The 13037-nt window shown below is 41.3% G+C and overlaps 1 protein-coding gene across 1 annotated transcript in view; it reads left to right on the forward strand.

Moving 5' to 3' along the window:
• Positions 1 to 235: 235 nt before the first annotated feature.
• Positions 236 to 13037, forward strand: part of LOC141107590 (complement factor B-like) — a 104575-nt gene continuing 91773 nt past the window's right edge. Inside the window, exons 1-5 of the mRNA XM_073598435.1 lie at positions 236 to 341; positions 6484 to 6687; positions 8644 to 8829; positions 9656 to 9829; positions 12680 to 12775. Coding sequence (XP_073454536.1) covers positions 308 to 341; positions 6484 to 6687; positions 8644 to 8829; positions 9656 to 9829; positions 12680 to 12775 — 694 coding nt within the window. The 5' untranslated portion in view covers positions 236 to 307. The remainder of the gene's footprint in view (positions 342 to 6483; positions 6688 to 8643; positions 8830 to 9655; positions 9830 to 12679; positions 12776 to 13037) is intronic.

Consider the following 13037-nt stretch of genomic DNA (forward strand, 5'->3'; position numbering starts at 1 on the left):
ACATAGCTTTCAACCCCAGAATCTGAGAAAGAGGGACACTTTGGGATGGAGAAAACATGGACGATGGTAGATGTGGCTACACTGCAACATAACAAGGTCACTAGAAGAATTTACTTTATCTTTCTTTGATTAATCTAAAGTATACAAGTTGTGAAATATTTATTTTAGCATTTAGCAAGAAATCAGCAAAATTCCTACTCTTGACCTTTGTGTTTTGTACCTAATGTCTATCCAGAGTCTGATCAGTAACATCATTGTGTGGGACAGGGAGGTGAAAGGACAGACTGTTGGAGAGGCACTTTTCAGGATGTTACCTTTGCTTCTACTCATCCACATTGCATGTAAGTATTAGAGGGATTGATTTTGTCAATGTCAGTAATCAAAACTGTCTTCCTTTAATGATCTATGACCACAGAGGTTTCCAAAAAAAAAAAAAAAATTCATAAAATTTGGGGCATGTGCCAGGCAGAATCTTCTACTTGTGGTCTATTAGACAACTTGACTGTTAACAGTGGCTCCTGTTTATACACTGATCAGGTATAACATTATGACCACGGACAAGTAGAGTGAATAACACTGACGTTGATTTACTAAGACTGGAGAGTGCAAAATCTGGTACAGCTCTGCATAGAGGCCAATCGGTTTCCAGGTTTGTTTGTGTTTTTTTTTTTAAATCGAAGCTTATTTGAACAAGCTGAATTTAGAAGCCGATTGGACACCATGCACAGCTGCACCAAGTTTTGCACTCTCCAGTTTTGGTAAATCAGTCCCATTGATTATCTCATTACAATGGCACCTGAAAGTGTATGGAATATACAAGACAGAAGGAGAAAACATTGTCCCTGAAGTTGAAAGCAGAAAAAAAAAAAAAAAAAAAAATGGACAAGCATAAGGATTTGAGTGACTTTGTGAAGGCCAAATCGTAATGGCTAGATGACAGGGTAAGAGCTTGTTCCTGGTGTGCAGTGGTTGGGACAGGACATTACCATTATCATCGAGAGTGAAAGTTAAACAGGACAAATAGAGAGGATGCACAGACAGCAACAAAATCCTGACAGAGGATCAAATCCCTCTCCACTTTATCCAAAACTAAAAAAAAAAAAAAAAAAAAAAAAAAAAAAAAGAAGTTTTGCCTTAAGTTCCAAAAATCCCTATTATTGAGACAGCACACAACACTTTTGACTTATGTTTTCATAGTCGGTCATCCAATTAGATTCTAAAAAAATAAATCGGGCTTTGCCATATCATCTTGCACCTATTCCTGTGAACAAATTGTAATATGCTCTCTCATTTCATTTGTCCTCAGCAATCTCATAACTTGCCAATTGTCTAAGTCAAATACTTTAATTGTATACTCAACACACCAGGGCCTTTTAAGATGCCAGTTAAGGAACACTTATTTATATAAAGCTTTTACCACTCCATTCAATAATCAAAAATAGGATAATTGATATAAAAAAAATCTTTTGCATAAGGAAGAACCAGCTTTTCACCCCACACATGTAGTAATCAAAGAACCTAACTGATTAAAGGGCTTCTTCTAATCTGTCTTCCTTTAGTCAATCCCGGAAAGCTCATCTCTTCAGGACAGCCTCTCATGCTCCAGTAAAAACTGGAATTTAAAACTTTCTCCATCAGCTTATCCTACACAGTTTTTACCTTTTGTATCACTTATTCATCCCTTTTAGATTGTAAGCTCTTACCACAAGCAGGGCCCTCCTAAAACTGGCCATGGATTGATCAAAAATCTGCTGGTTCAGCAGCGACACTAAATTTGTATCCATCTGTAGGCCATTCCCACTCCAGAGAAGTTGATCTAATAATCTGCAAGTGAAAAACAAAAAATCCTGTGTGCTGCTCACAGCTAAATCAAACTGATACGAAGCAGCTGCAAACTGTGTTCCCACATTCACCAGAAACTGAAAACCTAAAATGTATTGCGCTACTTCAAAAATGAACATATGCTCTACCCAAAACTGAAAAGTGACGCTAACATCCACTGTAATTATCAATCAACAATTCATGGATCAATATGTTAAGAAATAAATCAATATCAGTGAATTATACACTATATTGCCAAAAGTATTGGGACGCCTGCCTTTACACGCACATAAACTTTAATGGCATCCCTGCTCTAGTCTGTAGGGTTCAATATTGAGTTGGACCACCCTTTGCAGCTATAACAGCTTCAACTCTTCTGGGAAGGCTGTCCACAAGGTTTAGGTGTGTGTCTATGGGAATGTTTGACTGGCTCGCAGTCTCCGCTCTAATTTATCCCAAAGGTGTTCTATCAGGTTGAGATCAGGACTCTGTGCAGGCCAGTCAAGTTCCTCCACCCCAAACACGCTCATCTATGTCTTTATGGACCTTGTTTTGTGCCTGGTGTGCAGTAGGGTTGCCACCTCATCCCTTCAAAACCGACTACATATGAATTACACAGGTTCTGTGGCTGTTAAAAAAAAAAACTGATCCATTTATGGTTACCCCCCTGTCTTGAATTGTATTATAACCGTGTTGTCTCCCTTTATTTTGGCAAGTGCTGTGGAAACTGTTGGGGCTCTATAAATCCTGTATAATAATAACTCAAGACTAAACAAATATTGTCTAAACACAAGAGATGTGTATCTTTCTTTGAATGTTCCTTGGTATCGTTTGTGTACTTCTTCCAGATCTGTGCAGTAATCAAGGATGGAACAACTCCTGTACTTTACTTCTTTACAGAAATGTCCTGTGATAAGGACCAGTCACTGCGTCTCTCCCTCATTCAGCAAGGTGTCCAGTCTTGTATCTGCTCCTCCTGTAGTTTTCTGGAGGCAGCCTATAGTGGGATGACCTCATCGGTCCCACCCACATCTCTGCTCAAGCTATTTGCATCCCAGTGATGATGTCACCTTATTTAAAAGGCAGAATTTGAGTTTGCAAGAGATTTTGGTGCATACTAAGTGGATTTCTGACTATCGGGTGTGGAGCTCACCCCCAGGAGGGGCTGCTGAGAATATATCCAGGTCCCCCTTGCTAATACAGAGACTGCCAGTCACAAGCACAGTTCTATGCACACTGACAATACAAGATCAGTCTAGGGCAGGGGTAGGCAAACTTAGAGAGATCTACTTGAGCAACACTGATGAAGTCAAAGATCACAGGGCGCAGTGTCCTATTGTTAGGGCCAGTTCACACCAGAACGGAATGCCAGAAAGGCATGTTTTATGTGTGTTTCCTGCACCGTGTTCAAAACGCACTGCCTTTGTGATCTACTGCGGGTGATGACACATTGTTAACCCCAAACATAGATCGCAAATGCAGTGGACACAAAAAAAAGTATTACAAGAGAGTGCAGGGTTTAGGAGTGCGTTATGCTCAGAATGCAGGGTTCAGGATTGTGTTATGCTCAGAATGCAGGGTTCAGGCATGCGTTACGCTCAGAATGCAGGGTTCAGGAGTGCGTTACACTCAGAATGCAGGATTCAGGAGTGCCTTACGCTCAGAATGCAGGATTCAGGTGTGTGTTACGCTCAGAATGCAGGGTTCAGGAGTGCGTTGCGCTCAGAATGCAGGGATCAGGAGTGCGTTGCGCTCAGATTATAGGGTTCAGGGGAGTGTTGCACTCAGAATGCAGGGATCAGGAGTGTGTTGTGCTCAGAATGCAGGGATCAGGAGTGCGTTGCGCTCAGAATGCAGGGATCAGGAGTGCGTTGCACTCAGAATGCAGGGATTAGGAGTGCGTTGCGCTCAGAATGCAGGGATCAGGAGTGTGCTGCGCTCAGAATGCAGGGATCAGGAGTGCGAGGTGCTCAGAATGCAGGGATCAGGAGTGTGTTGTGCTCAGAATGCAGGGATCAGGAGTGCATTGCTTTCAGAATGCAGGGATCAGGAGTGTGTTGCCCTCAGAATGCAGGGATCAGGGGTGTCTTGCGTTCAGAATGCAGGCATCAGAAGTGCGTTGCTCTCAGAATGCAGGGACCAAGAGTGTGTTGCACTCAGAATGCAGGGATCAGGAGTGCGTTGCGTTTAGAATGCAGGATCTAGGAGTGCGTTGTGCTCAGAATGCAGGGTCAAGGAGTGCATCATGCTCAGAATGCAGGGACTGGGGGGGTGATGTGAAGTGTGGTAGAGGACACTGCTATCGGGGTGGTCCTGCCCATAGTAGTGTCCACTGCCCCCCTCAGATCACCCCCCCCCCCCACACACACACACAGTAGTGTGCTCTTCCCCCCTCCCTCCCATAGCATCCTACCTGTGTACACAGGAGAGCGAGAGGCAGCATAGTTCTGGACAGGGGGTGGAAGCTAACAGAGTGACTTTTCATATTAGCAAGCTGGTGATTGGTTGCTTAGGGCCTAGCAACCAATCACCTGTGGGTTAACTTGGCCAGCTCCTCCCCCCGCCCTCAATCCTGAGCTGTCCTGCCTCTTGCTTCACTGATAACAGCAGCAGGGGAGGCTGGGGCAGAGAGAGGAGGACCGAAGGCGCAGCGGAGGAGGCTCAGGGCTGAGAAAAAACAGCTAGCAATAGAAGGCCAGGATCAGAGGTGCAGACCAGTTTCCGGTCTACCTGTCACCTACCCACGGTCAACATGTAGCCTGCGATCGACGGTTTGCTGACCCCGGGTCTAGGGGTTGTCTTTTTTAGAATTTATGCTTGAATTACTTGAACAGGAGATAGGTTCAGAAATCAGGATACTCCAAATGATAGCAGAACAGGATAGAAAGAACAGGAGTATGGCTTCTTACTAATAGACATGTACAATTCGTTTCACATTCGCATTATGAATCAAAATTCAGACACAATTTTCCTTATTCAGGAATTTGGATGTATCCGAGATTCTGAATCACAATAGTAATACATTTCAATGAATTTAAAATAAATTATAACTAAACAAATTACCCGAATTCAAATTTAAAAAATAAATTAAAATTCCAATTTGAAAATGAATTTGAATTCAAAATGGAAACATATTGCGATAAATATAGTAAGGTATAAAAGTAAAATAAAAGATGATGATTCCTACTTAGACTGCTTTAAAGAACAGAATAGAATAGAACAGAAGAAAATAGAAGAAAACAGAATTTAATTTAATAGACTAGAAAGACTAGAAAAAGAATATAATAGAAAAAAAACAAATAGAATAGAAAAAAAGAATAGAATAGAAAAAAAATAGAATAGAATTAATACAGCCATCTTCCGAAATTCTAATTTTGGAAGATGGCTATATTCCTTCTTTTTATTCTATTCTTTTCTATTCTACTCTATTCTTTTCTAGTATATTCTTTTATTTTCTATTCTATTTCTTTATTTAGTATTCTATTCTTTGATTTTCTACTCTCTTTTATTCTATTCTATTACTTTATTATTCATTCTATTCTATTGTATTTTCTATTCTATTCGTTTCTATTCTATTCTATAAAGCAGCCTAAATAGGAATCATCATCTTATTTAACTTTGATAGATTACTGTATTTATTACAATATGCTTCCATTTTGAATTTAAATTTGTTTTCAAATTAGACTAGTTTCCAAATTGATTTGAAAATAATGAACATATGAAATGAATCCAAATATATGAAATGAATATCAAAAACGAATCATTCTAACATAACGAATATGACAAAATTAAATTATTACCCTAGTGAACTAATCCGGAACAAAACACATTTTTTTGCATCGTGCACGTCTACTCGCTAATCTTCTCTAAGCAGACTTCTCTGGAGATAACAGGGGATGGCCAGTATATCTAGGAATCTATAAGAGCAGTCCCAGTCCACATAGCATCCTCTTTCACTTAGTTCCCTTTTAGCACTTGCATACCCAAGAGTCCACAGCTCACCCAAGGTCCTTACTCACAATGTCCCAGATGGTGTCTGCCACCTAACATCCTCAGGTAATTCCTCAGTGAGGGCGATAACAAGAACCTTCTCCAGACCAGAACTTTAGGACAGTGCCCTCCAGCAAAAATCCATTAGTAATCTTCTCCAGGCCCTCAGCTCAGCACAGCACAATTTTTTGTCTCACTAGCTATCTCACATGGGCAGCAGCCCCAGGAAAACTAGAACCTTCCCTGGAGAGGAAAAACACTCTGGAAAGGCCTCCCAAATATTTATCACCTCCCCGGCCACCTTCTGGGTGCCTCCTTCCAGGAAATGGCTGGGGTATGATAAATATTCATACTGGTCATTTGACTCTCCCTGCATGATATTCTGGAATCTTATTCCAGGAGCAGGTGAGGGAAATCAAACACCCAGCTAGGAAATCCTGACTAGACAAAAATAATTGATCTTCTCCACTGGCTGCTGTGAAGCTGGAAACTAAATTTAGCCTAGCAGCCTAACTAAAAGAGGGCGTACAGGGAATATATTTCAATAAAATATTTTGTGCCTGGAGTTAAGCTTTAAATGTTTGCCACATCTATTCAGAGTGAGTTGAATGATCTTTTGTACAGGACATGGATGCAGTGACTTAATTGTTTTGTTCTTCATATTTCTCTCAGTGACTTTTGCGACTCCTGAAATAAAGTGTGACCTGACCAAACTGGCTATTGATGGCGGTAACTACACCCTAAGCGATGGTGGCAATATTGGCAGTGAAGTGCACTACAGTTGCCCCAAAGAAAAGTACCCCTATCCATCGTTTTTCCAGGAGTGCCTTGCTAATGGACAATGGACTTATGCTATGCACCAGTTTGTATGTAAAGGTAAGTAATAGCTGTGCCATTTGCCATGTATTCATGATTCATCCCATGTATTGCCAATGACCGTGTAGAGGCAAAGTTCCTTCACAGCTCTCCCTGGGCCTCCTCCTGCGATCGGTACACCCCCCCTAGTTGCCCCCCCTCCTGCTGCTGCCTAGTATTCCATTCCTCACTTCATTCAGCCGACAAATCCCCTCAGTGGCATATCACCTCAGCTTATATAGGAGGCCCGCCCCTGCCAATACCAATCTCCAAATGTATTGATACTCCATAAAAGACAAAAAGGTACAGCAGATGTTAATGCGTTTCAGCCATGATGGCCTTGTTTACAACAAGGCCGTCATGGCTGAAATGTCATGTGAACAAGGCCGTCATGGCTGAAATGTCATGTGAACAAGGCCGTCATGGCTGAAACGTCATGTGAACGAGGCTGTCATGGCTGAAACACGTTAACATTTGCTGTACCTATTTGTCTTTTATGAAGTATCAATAAATTTGGAGATATTTAGGAGCATGTATGGTGTTGCGGATCATCTTCTATCAGTTACGCTGCAGGCTTGCTTCTGAATTTGGACACAGCGTGATGTCAGCAGGCCCCGGCCAATGATATATGGCTAAGACCTGCTGATCAGTTGTGTCCAATCACAGCAGAATCCTGTGTTTACAAACACACAGAACACAGATCTGGCTGTTTCTTTGCTTTGCAGGAAGAAAAACAGCCAGATCTGTTAGTAAAAGCAGCACATATTACACACATTACACTTGTTAGGCACACAATTAACCCCTTGATTGCCTCTAGATGTTAACCCCTTCCCAGCCAGTGTCATTAGTACAGTGACAATGCACAGTATTTTTACCAATTACTGTATTAGTGACACTATTAATGTCAGTGTCAGTGTAACTCCCAGTGAGGGTCTGTTGTGCCCGCCACACTACCACAGTCCCACTATAAGTCGCTGATCACTGCCATTACCAGTATAGTATCATGCTGTATAAATTCCAGTATATATACAATAGTTTGTAGACGCTATAACATTTGCACAAGCCAATTAATATACACTTATTGGTGTTTTTTGTTTACCAAAGACATGTAACATTTTGGCTTAAATATATGGCAAAATGTGATTTTTCATTTTTTTTATTGGATATGATTTATAACAGAAAGCAGAAAATGGCGTTTTTTTCAAAATTTTTGTTCATTTTGGTTAATATAATTAAAAATAAAAAAAAATCCAGTGGTAATCAAATACCACCACCACCACCACCACTATTTATATGAAAAAAATATATAAATTTAATTTGGGTACAGTTTTGCATGACCACGCTAATGCCAGTTAAAATATCAATGCTAGTGTCGAATAGCAAAAACATGTCCTCGTCATGAAGGAGGTAAAACCTTCTGGAAGTCAAGTGGTTAAAATGAATGACTCTTAGAATATTGTGAGCTTATCCAGGAGCTTTGATTGAGTGATTTTTTTCATGTAAAATTTCTCTCTCCCCCCTGAGATTTAAGCTGGGTACACACTATGAGAAAATTGGAAGAAAAACTCCATACAAGACACGATCATTTGATTTTCTGATAGTGTGTACACAACTTTCCACGTTCAATTCAGACTTTCCAAACTAAAATTTCCGGAGGGACAAACTCCAAAATTTTTCTTGTATGTGAACAGAACTAACGATTTTCATTTAAAGTGTACTGTTTTTTTACACAAGAAAAATCTGATACAAAAGACATGTGCGCATGATCAGAAACAATAAACAAAAAAAAAAGCGCCTTTGTTGTGTTAGAATTTTCGTACATTATTTGCATCCTCGGTTTTGGCTTGCTGTGGAACATCATGGAAAAACGGACGATCGTTCACCCGATTTTCTTATAGTGTGTACCCATCTTACCTTCAGTTCCTTACATTTATCATGCTTGGCTTCTGTGTCATCTTCCATTTCTTTTTCTGCTAGATGTCCACTGTCCGGGTCAGCTGATGTTTGAGGGAGGAGAATACTTTCCAAGGAAAACAAAGCACAATGTTGGTGATGTCCTAAACTTTCAGTGCTATGCTGGATTTTCAATGACTGGACCAGAAAGGCGCATATGTCAGGAAGATGGACAATGGAGTGGAACCACAACTACATGCCAGAATTACTGTAAGACAGGCATAGGGACCAGAGAACAGTATGTTATTACCTTATGGTGGAGAGAACCCAATACCAGGCAGTTGTCAGTGTGGGGGTTTCAGCAAAAAAAAAGTATAAAAATTGTCTTTACATTCCCTAACCTCAAGCTTAGTGCAGTTTGGCCACACCCACAATTTACTAAATACAACACGTTCGGTTGATGGTGGAGAGACAAATGAATAACAGTGTCCCCTCCCAATCTCGTGTATCACTTTCACTGAAAACAATGCGAGGAGTGTTGTGAATGGAAGAGAGGACAGAAACGGGCAAGTGGCCCTTGGGGCTTTGTTTAACATGTGTGATTAAAGCTGTACTCAAAAAAAAAAAAAAATAACTATGCCTTTGTTTTAATCCTTAACTTTACCTAATCTTAATGCTTGACCCAGAGTCAAAAAAGAAAAAATGTGTTATATTGCAGTTTACAAGTCCTTAGATGCGGTGGCTACATTCATTTTCATTGTTTTCCAGGCTTTTTATTTTTGAACGATAATCCTGCAAATAACACAGTTCCTGTCCCCTCGTGGCTGTACTAACCCTTCCATTATCAATGGAGGGAGGCATGGTTGTCACATGGTTCTACTTTTAGGCTCACAGAAAGTAACAAGAACATGGCATTTCTGGCATGGTCAACAGGTATTTTTTGTACTTGCTGAAAATGTTCTTAGCCTGAATAAAGAAAACTAAATCAGTCACTGCATTTAAGGACTCGGAAGCTGCATTATATCACATTTTTTGTTCTTGGGTTAAGCTATCCTTTAAATCTTTTGTCTTTTTTTTAATCGCTTCTCCTGTGTAGTTGGACACTGCTCTGATCCTGGAGTCCCGCCTGGAGCAACTAAAGCCGGAACTTCATATGGAGTTAATGATGAAGTCCATTATTGTTGCCGAGCTGGGTTACATCTGATTGGATCTAAAGAAAGACAGTGTATGAGGAACAAGCAATGGTCCGGTGCTGAGCCATACTGCAAGGGTAAGAGGAGATGTTTTATTGTGAGCTAGAACTGGGTTGGTGTACTAAATTGCCATTGTCTATTCCCTTTTCACCTAGAGCACTGATTTGTAGTGGTATTGGTGAGGTACCCGGGCTCAACCTTATTAATGGCACAAGTAAGTGGGACCTAATCAGGTACACTTGGGAGGAACTGTACACACAGACACACAATATATGAAGCACTGATGTATTCTGTATTCATCTTGAGTAGGCTTATTAGTGCAACTAATAGGCAAGTCCTTAGCATGGCTATACAAGTCCAGTGAATAAACAGTTTCAATGTTTGGCAAGATGTGTTACCAAAGAACAGCTTCAGTTACCGGAAGTGGTGTCACTTTTTAGTAGCCTGCTCCACGCTCCCGTACCAATCACTGAAGTGTATAAAGTGATGAGGGAGCCTTTGCTGAGCTATCCCTGCTCAACTGGAACCTCTCTCTTTGCCGAGTGATGTCCCTCACAAGCAGGTTCCTCTCTCTGACCAGCCACCAAAATGACATGGGTTCCCTATTTAAAAGATTCCCCAATCAAAATGGTCAAAGTCTCTAGAGAGTTCTGTGCCCAATTGGACAACTTCCCTTTCCTAGGCAACTGACAGAATCCCTTAAGAGACCCCCTTTAAGTGTAGTAATGGCACAATGCCACCTACAGGTGGGAAGACTACCTTCACTTGTCTACACTTCTCAGTGGTCCCCAATGGGGAAATGACCATTGTTTCAGAGACAGAAAGTGATGGGAAATCCAAAATTGTTGAGTTGTAACCAAAGCAAGAATCGAGGAGAAGTGTTGCAATGTCATATGGGAATTCCTCAAGTTTTGTTCTCATTTCCTGTTGCGTCTCCAGGGCAGGAAGCAAAGGAAAAATCTCAACAGTGGAACAAAAAAAAACAGGGGTTACTCTTCTCTATTCTATTAAAAACGAAATAAAAACTTACCTGCTCTGTGCAGTTTCTTTTGCACAGAGCAGCCTACTCAAGCCGGCCCTCCTGGCTCCTCCCTTCTGCTGGGTTCCCCCACAGGAAGCAGCTTGCTCTGGGGGCACCAAAGCAGGTGTGCTTTCGAGCCACGGCTCTGTGTGTCCATTCACACATGGAGCAGTGGCTCAGCCCCGCCCCCTCCACCTCCTGATTGTCTCACTGGCTGAGATTGCCAGCAGTGGGAGCCAATGGCTCCTGCTGCTGCCAAAAGCCAATCAGGAGTGCAAGGCCCTGGAGAGGCAAGGCTCTCCTGGACACCGCTAGATCGAGAGTGGGCTTTGGTAAGTTTTAAGGGGGCTGCTGCACACAGAAGGATTTTTACCTTCATGCATATAAAGCATGAAGGTAAAAAACCTTGTGCCTTTACAACAACTTTAACTTAGATGCACATTTTATCAGTTTTGTATGGATGCACTGATATTTTTTGACACCACTAGAATTCACTTTTGAAAAATAAATATCGTTTTAGGGTATCTTGGCGAGTAATCCATTCCAAAATGGGAAGATTTTTAGGGTTCTTGCACAGGGCCATACATTAGGGTGTACAGAATATGTAGAATATGCCTTTTGTTGTGGTGCTCAGTAGTCACAGCTGCAATGTATTTTTAGGCATTACAGTATTCTATGTGCGCAGCTATATGTGTATAACCTGCATACTCTGTACACCCATTACTCCACTATACGGATGTGTGCAAGAGTACTTTTCTACTTAACCCCTTGCCGACCAGCGCACGACGATATACGTCGGCACAATGGCAAATGGGCGTACAGGTACGTCCCCTTTAAATCGCGGCATAGTGGGCGCGTGCACGCCATCATCGGGGCGCGCGCGTGCCCGCCACATACTCCATGAGCATGCCCATGGTTCCCGCGGACTCGATCGTGTCACGGAGCGCCAGTACGAGGAGATGCCTATGTAAACAAGGCATTTCCCTGTTCTGCTTAGCAACATGACAGAGATCTACTGCTCCCTGTCATCGAGAGCAGTGATCTCTGTCATGTTCTAGTGAGACAATCCCCTCTACAGCTAGAATCACTCCCTAGGACACACTTAACCCCTTGATCGCCCCCTAGTGTTTGACCCCTTCCCTGCCAGTGTCATTTACACAGTAATCAGTGCATTTTTATAGCACTGATCGCTGTATAAATGACAATGGTCCCAAAATAGTGTCAAAAGTGTCTGATGTGTCCGCTATAATGTCGCAGTCACGATAAAAATCGCAGATCGCCGACATTACTAATAAAAAAATTAATAATAAAAATGCCATAAATCTATCTCCTATTTTGTAGACGCTATAAATTTTGCGCAAACCAATCAATATACGCTTATTGAGATTTTTTTTTACCAAAAATATGTAGAAGAATACCTATTGGCCTAAACTGAGAAAGAGTTTTTTTTATATATTTTTCGGGGATATTTATTATAGCAAAAAGTAAAAAATACTGCTTTTTTTTCAAAATTGTTCCTCTTTTTTTGTTTATTGCACAAAAAAATTAAAATTGCAGAGATGATCAAATACCACCAAAAGAAAGCTCTATTTGTGGGAAAAAAGGACATCAATTTTGTTTGGGTGCAACGTTGCACGACTGCGCAATTGTCAGTTAAAGCGACGCAGTGCTGTATTGCAAAAAGTGCTCTGGTCAGCAAGGGGGTAAATCCTTCCGGGGCTGAAGTGGTTGTATGAGAGAGTATTATGTTCTCTTTGCATTGCTTCCTTTGTGTGAAATCCCTGGCGTTCCTGCCAGTCGCTAACTCACCTATCACCATCATGGCAAGATTTGGCTTTATAACTGGAAGATTCATTTTTAGGTAATTAATTACAAAGTGATTCAACTCTCTCCCATTGTATTACAGATCGGTACATGTTTGACACTCCAGAGAAGGTGGCAGAAAGTTTTTCCTACTCAATTGCTGAAATTATTGCCAGATCAAAAAAAACAGTTAGGGAAGGTAAGATACTGTATCCAAAATCCCAGCAGATGGAAGAAAATGCTCACTTGATTAGGGTCGCCATGTAGTAACATGGAAGGGTTTCCACCTTCTATGGCCTTTGTGAACATTGGCAAACTGAATATGCCAGTTTCCCACTTAGACTTGTGAATGAATGACTTTGTTTTTTAGATCCTGGTTTCCCAAACCAATACTAAAGGTGGCAGCATGGCCATTAGCTAAAGATAGACATCCTATTCTATATACAGTTTCTAATCTTATT

The sequence above is a fragment of the Aquarana catesbeiana genome, linkage group LG09 (genome assembly GCF_042186555.1).
Source record: "Aquarana catesbeiana isolate 2022-GZ linkage group LG09, ASM4218655v1, whole genome shotgun sequence".
NCBI lineage: Eukaryota > Metazoa > Chordata > Amphibia > Anura > Ranidae > Aquarana > Aquarana catesbeiana.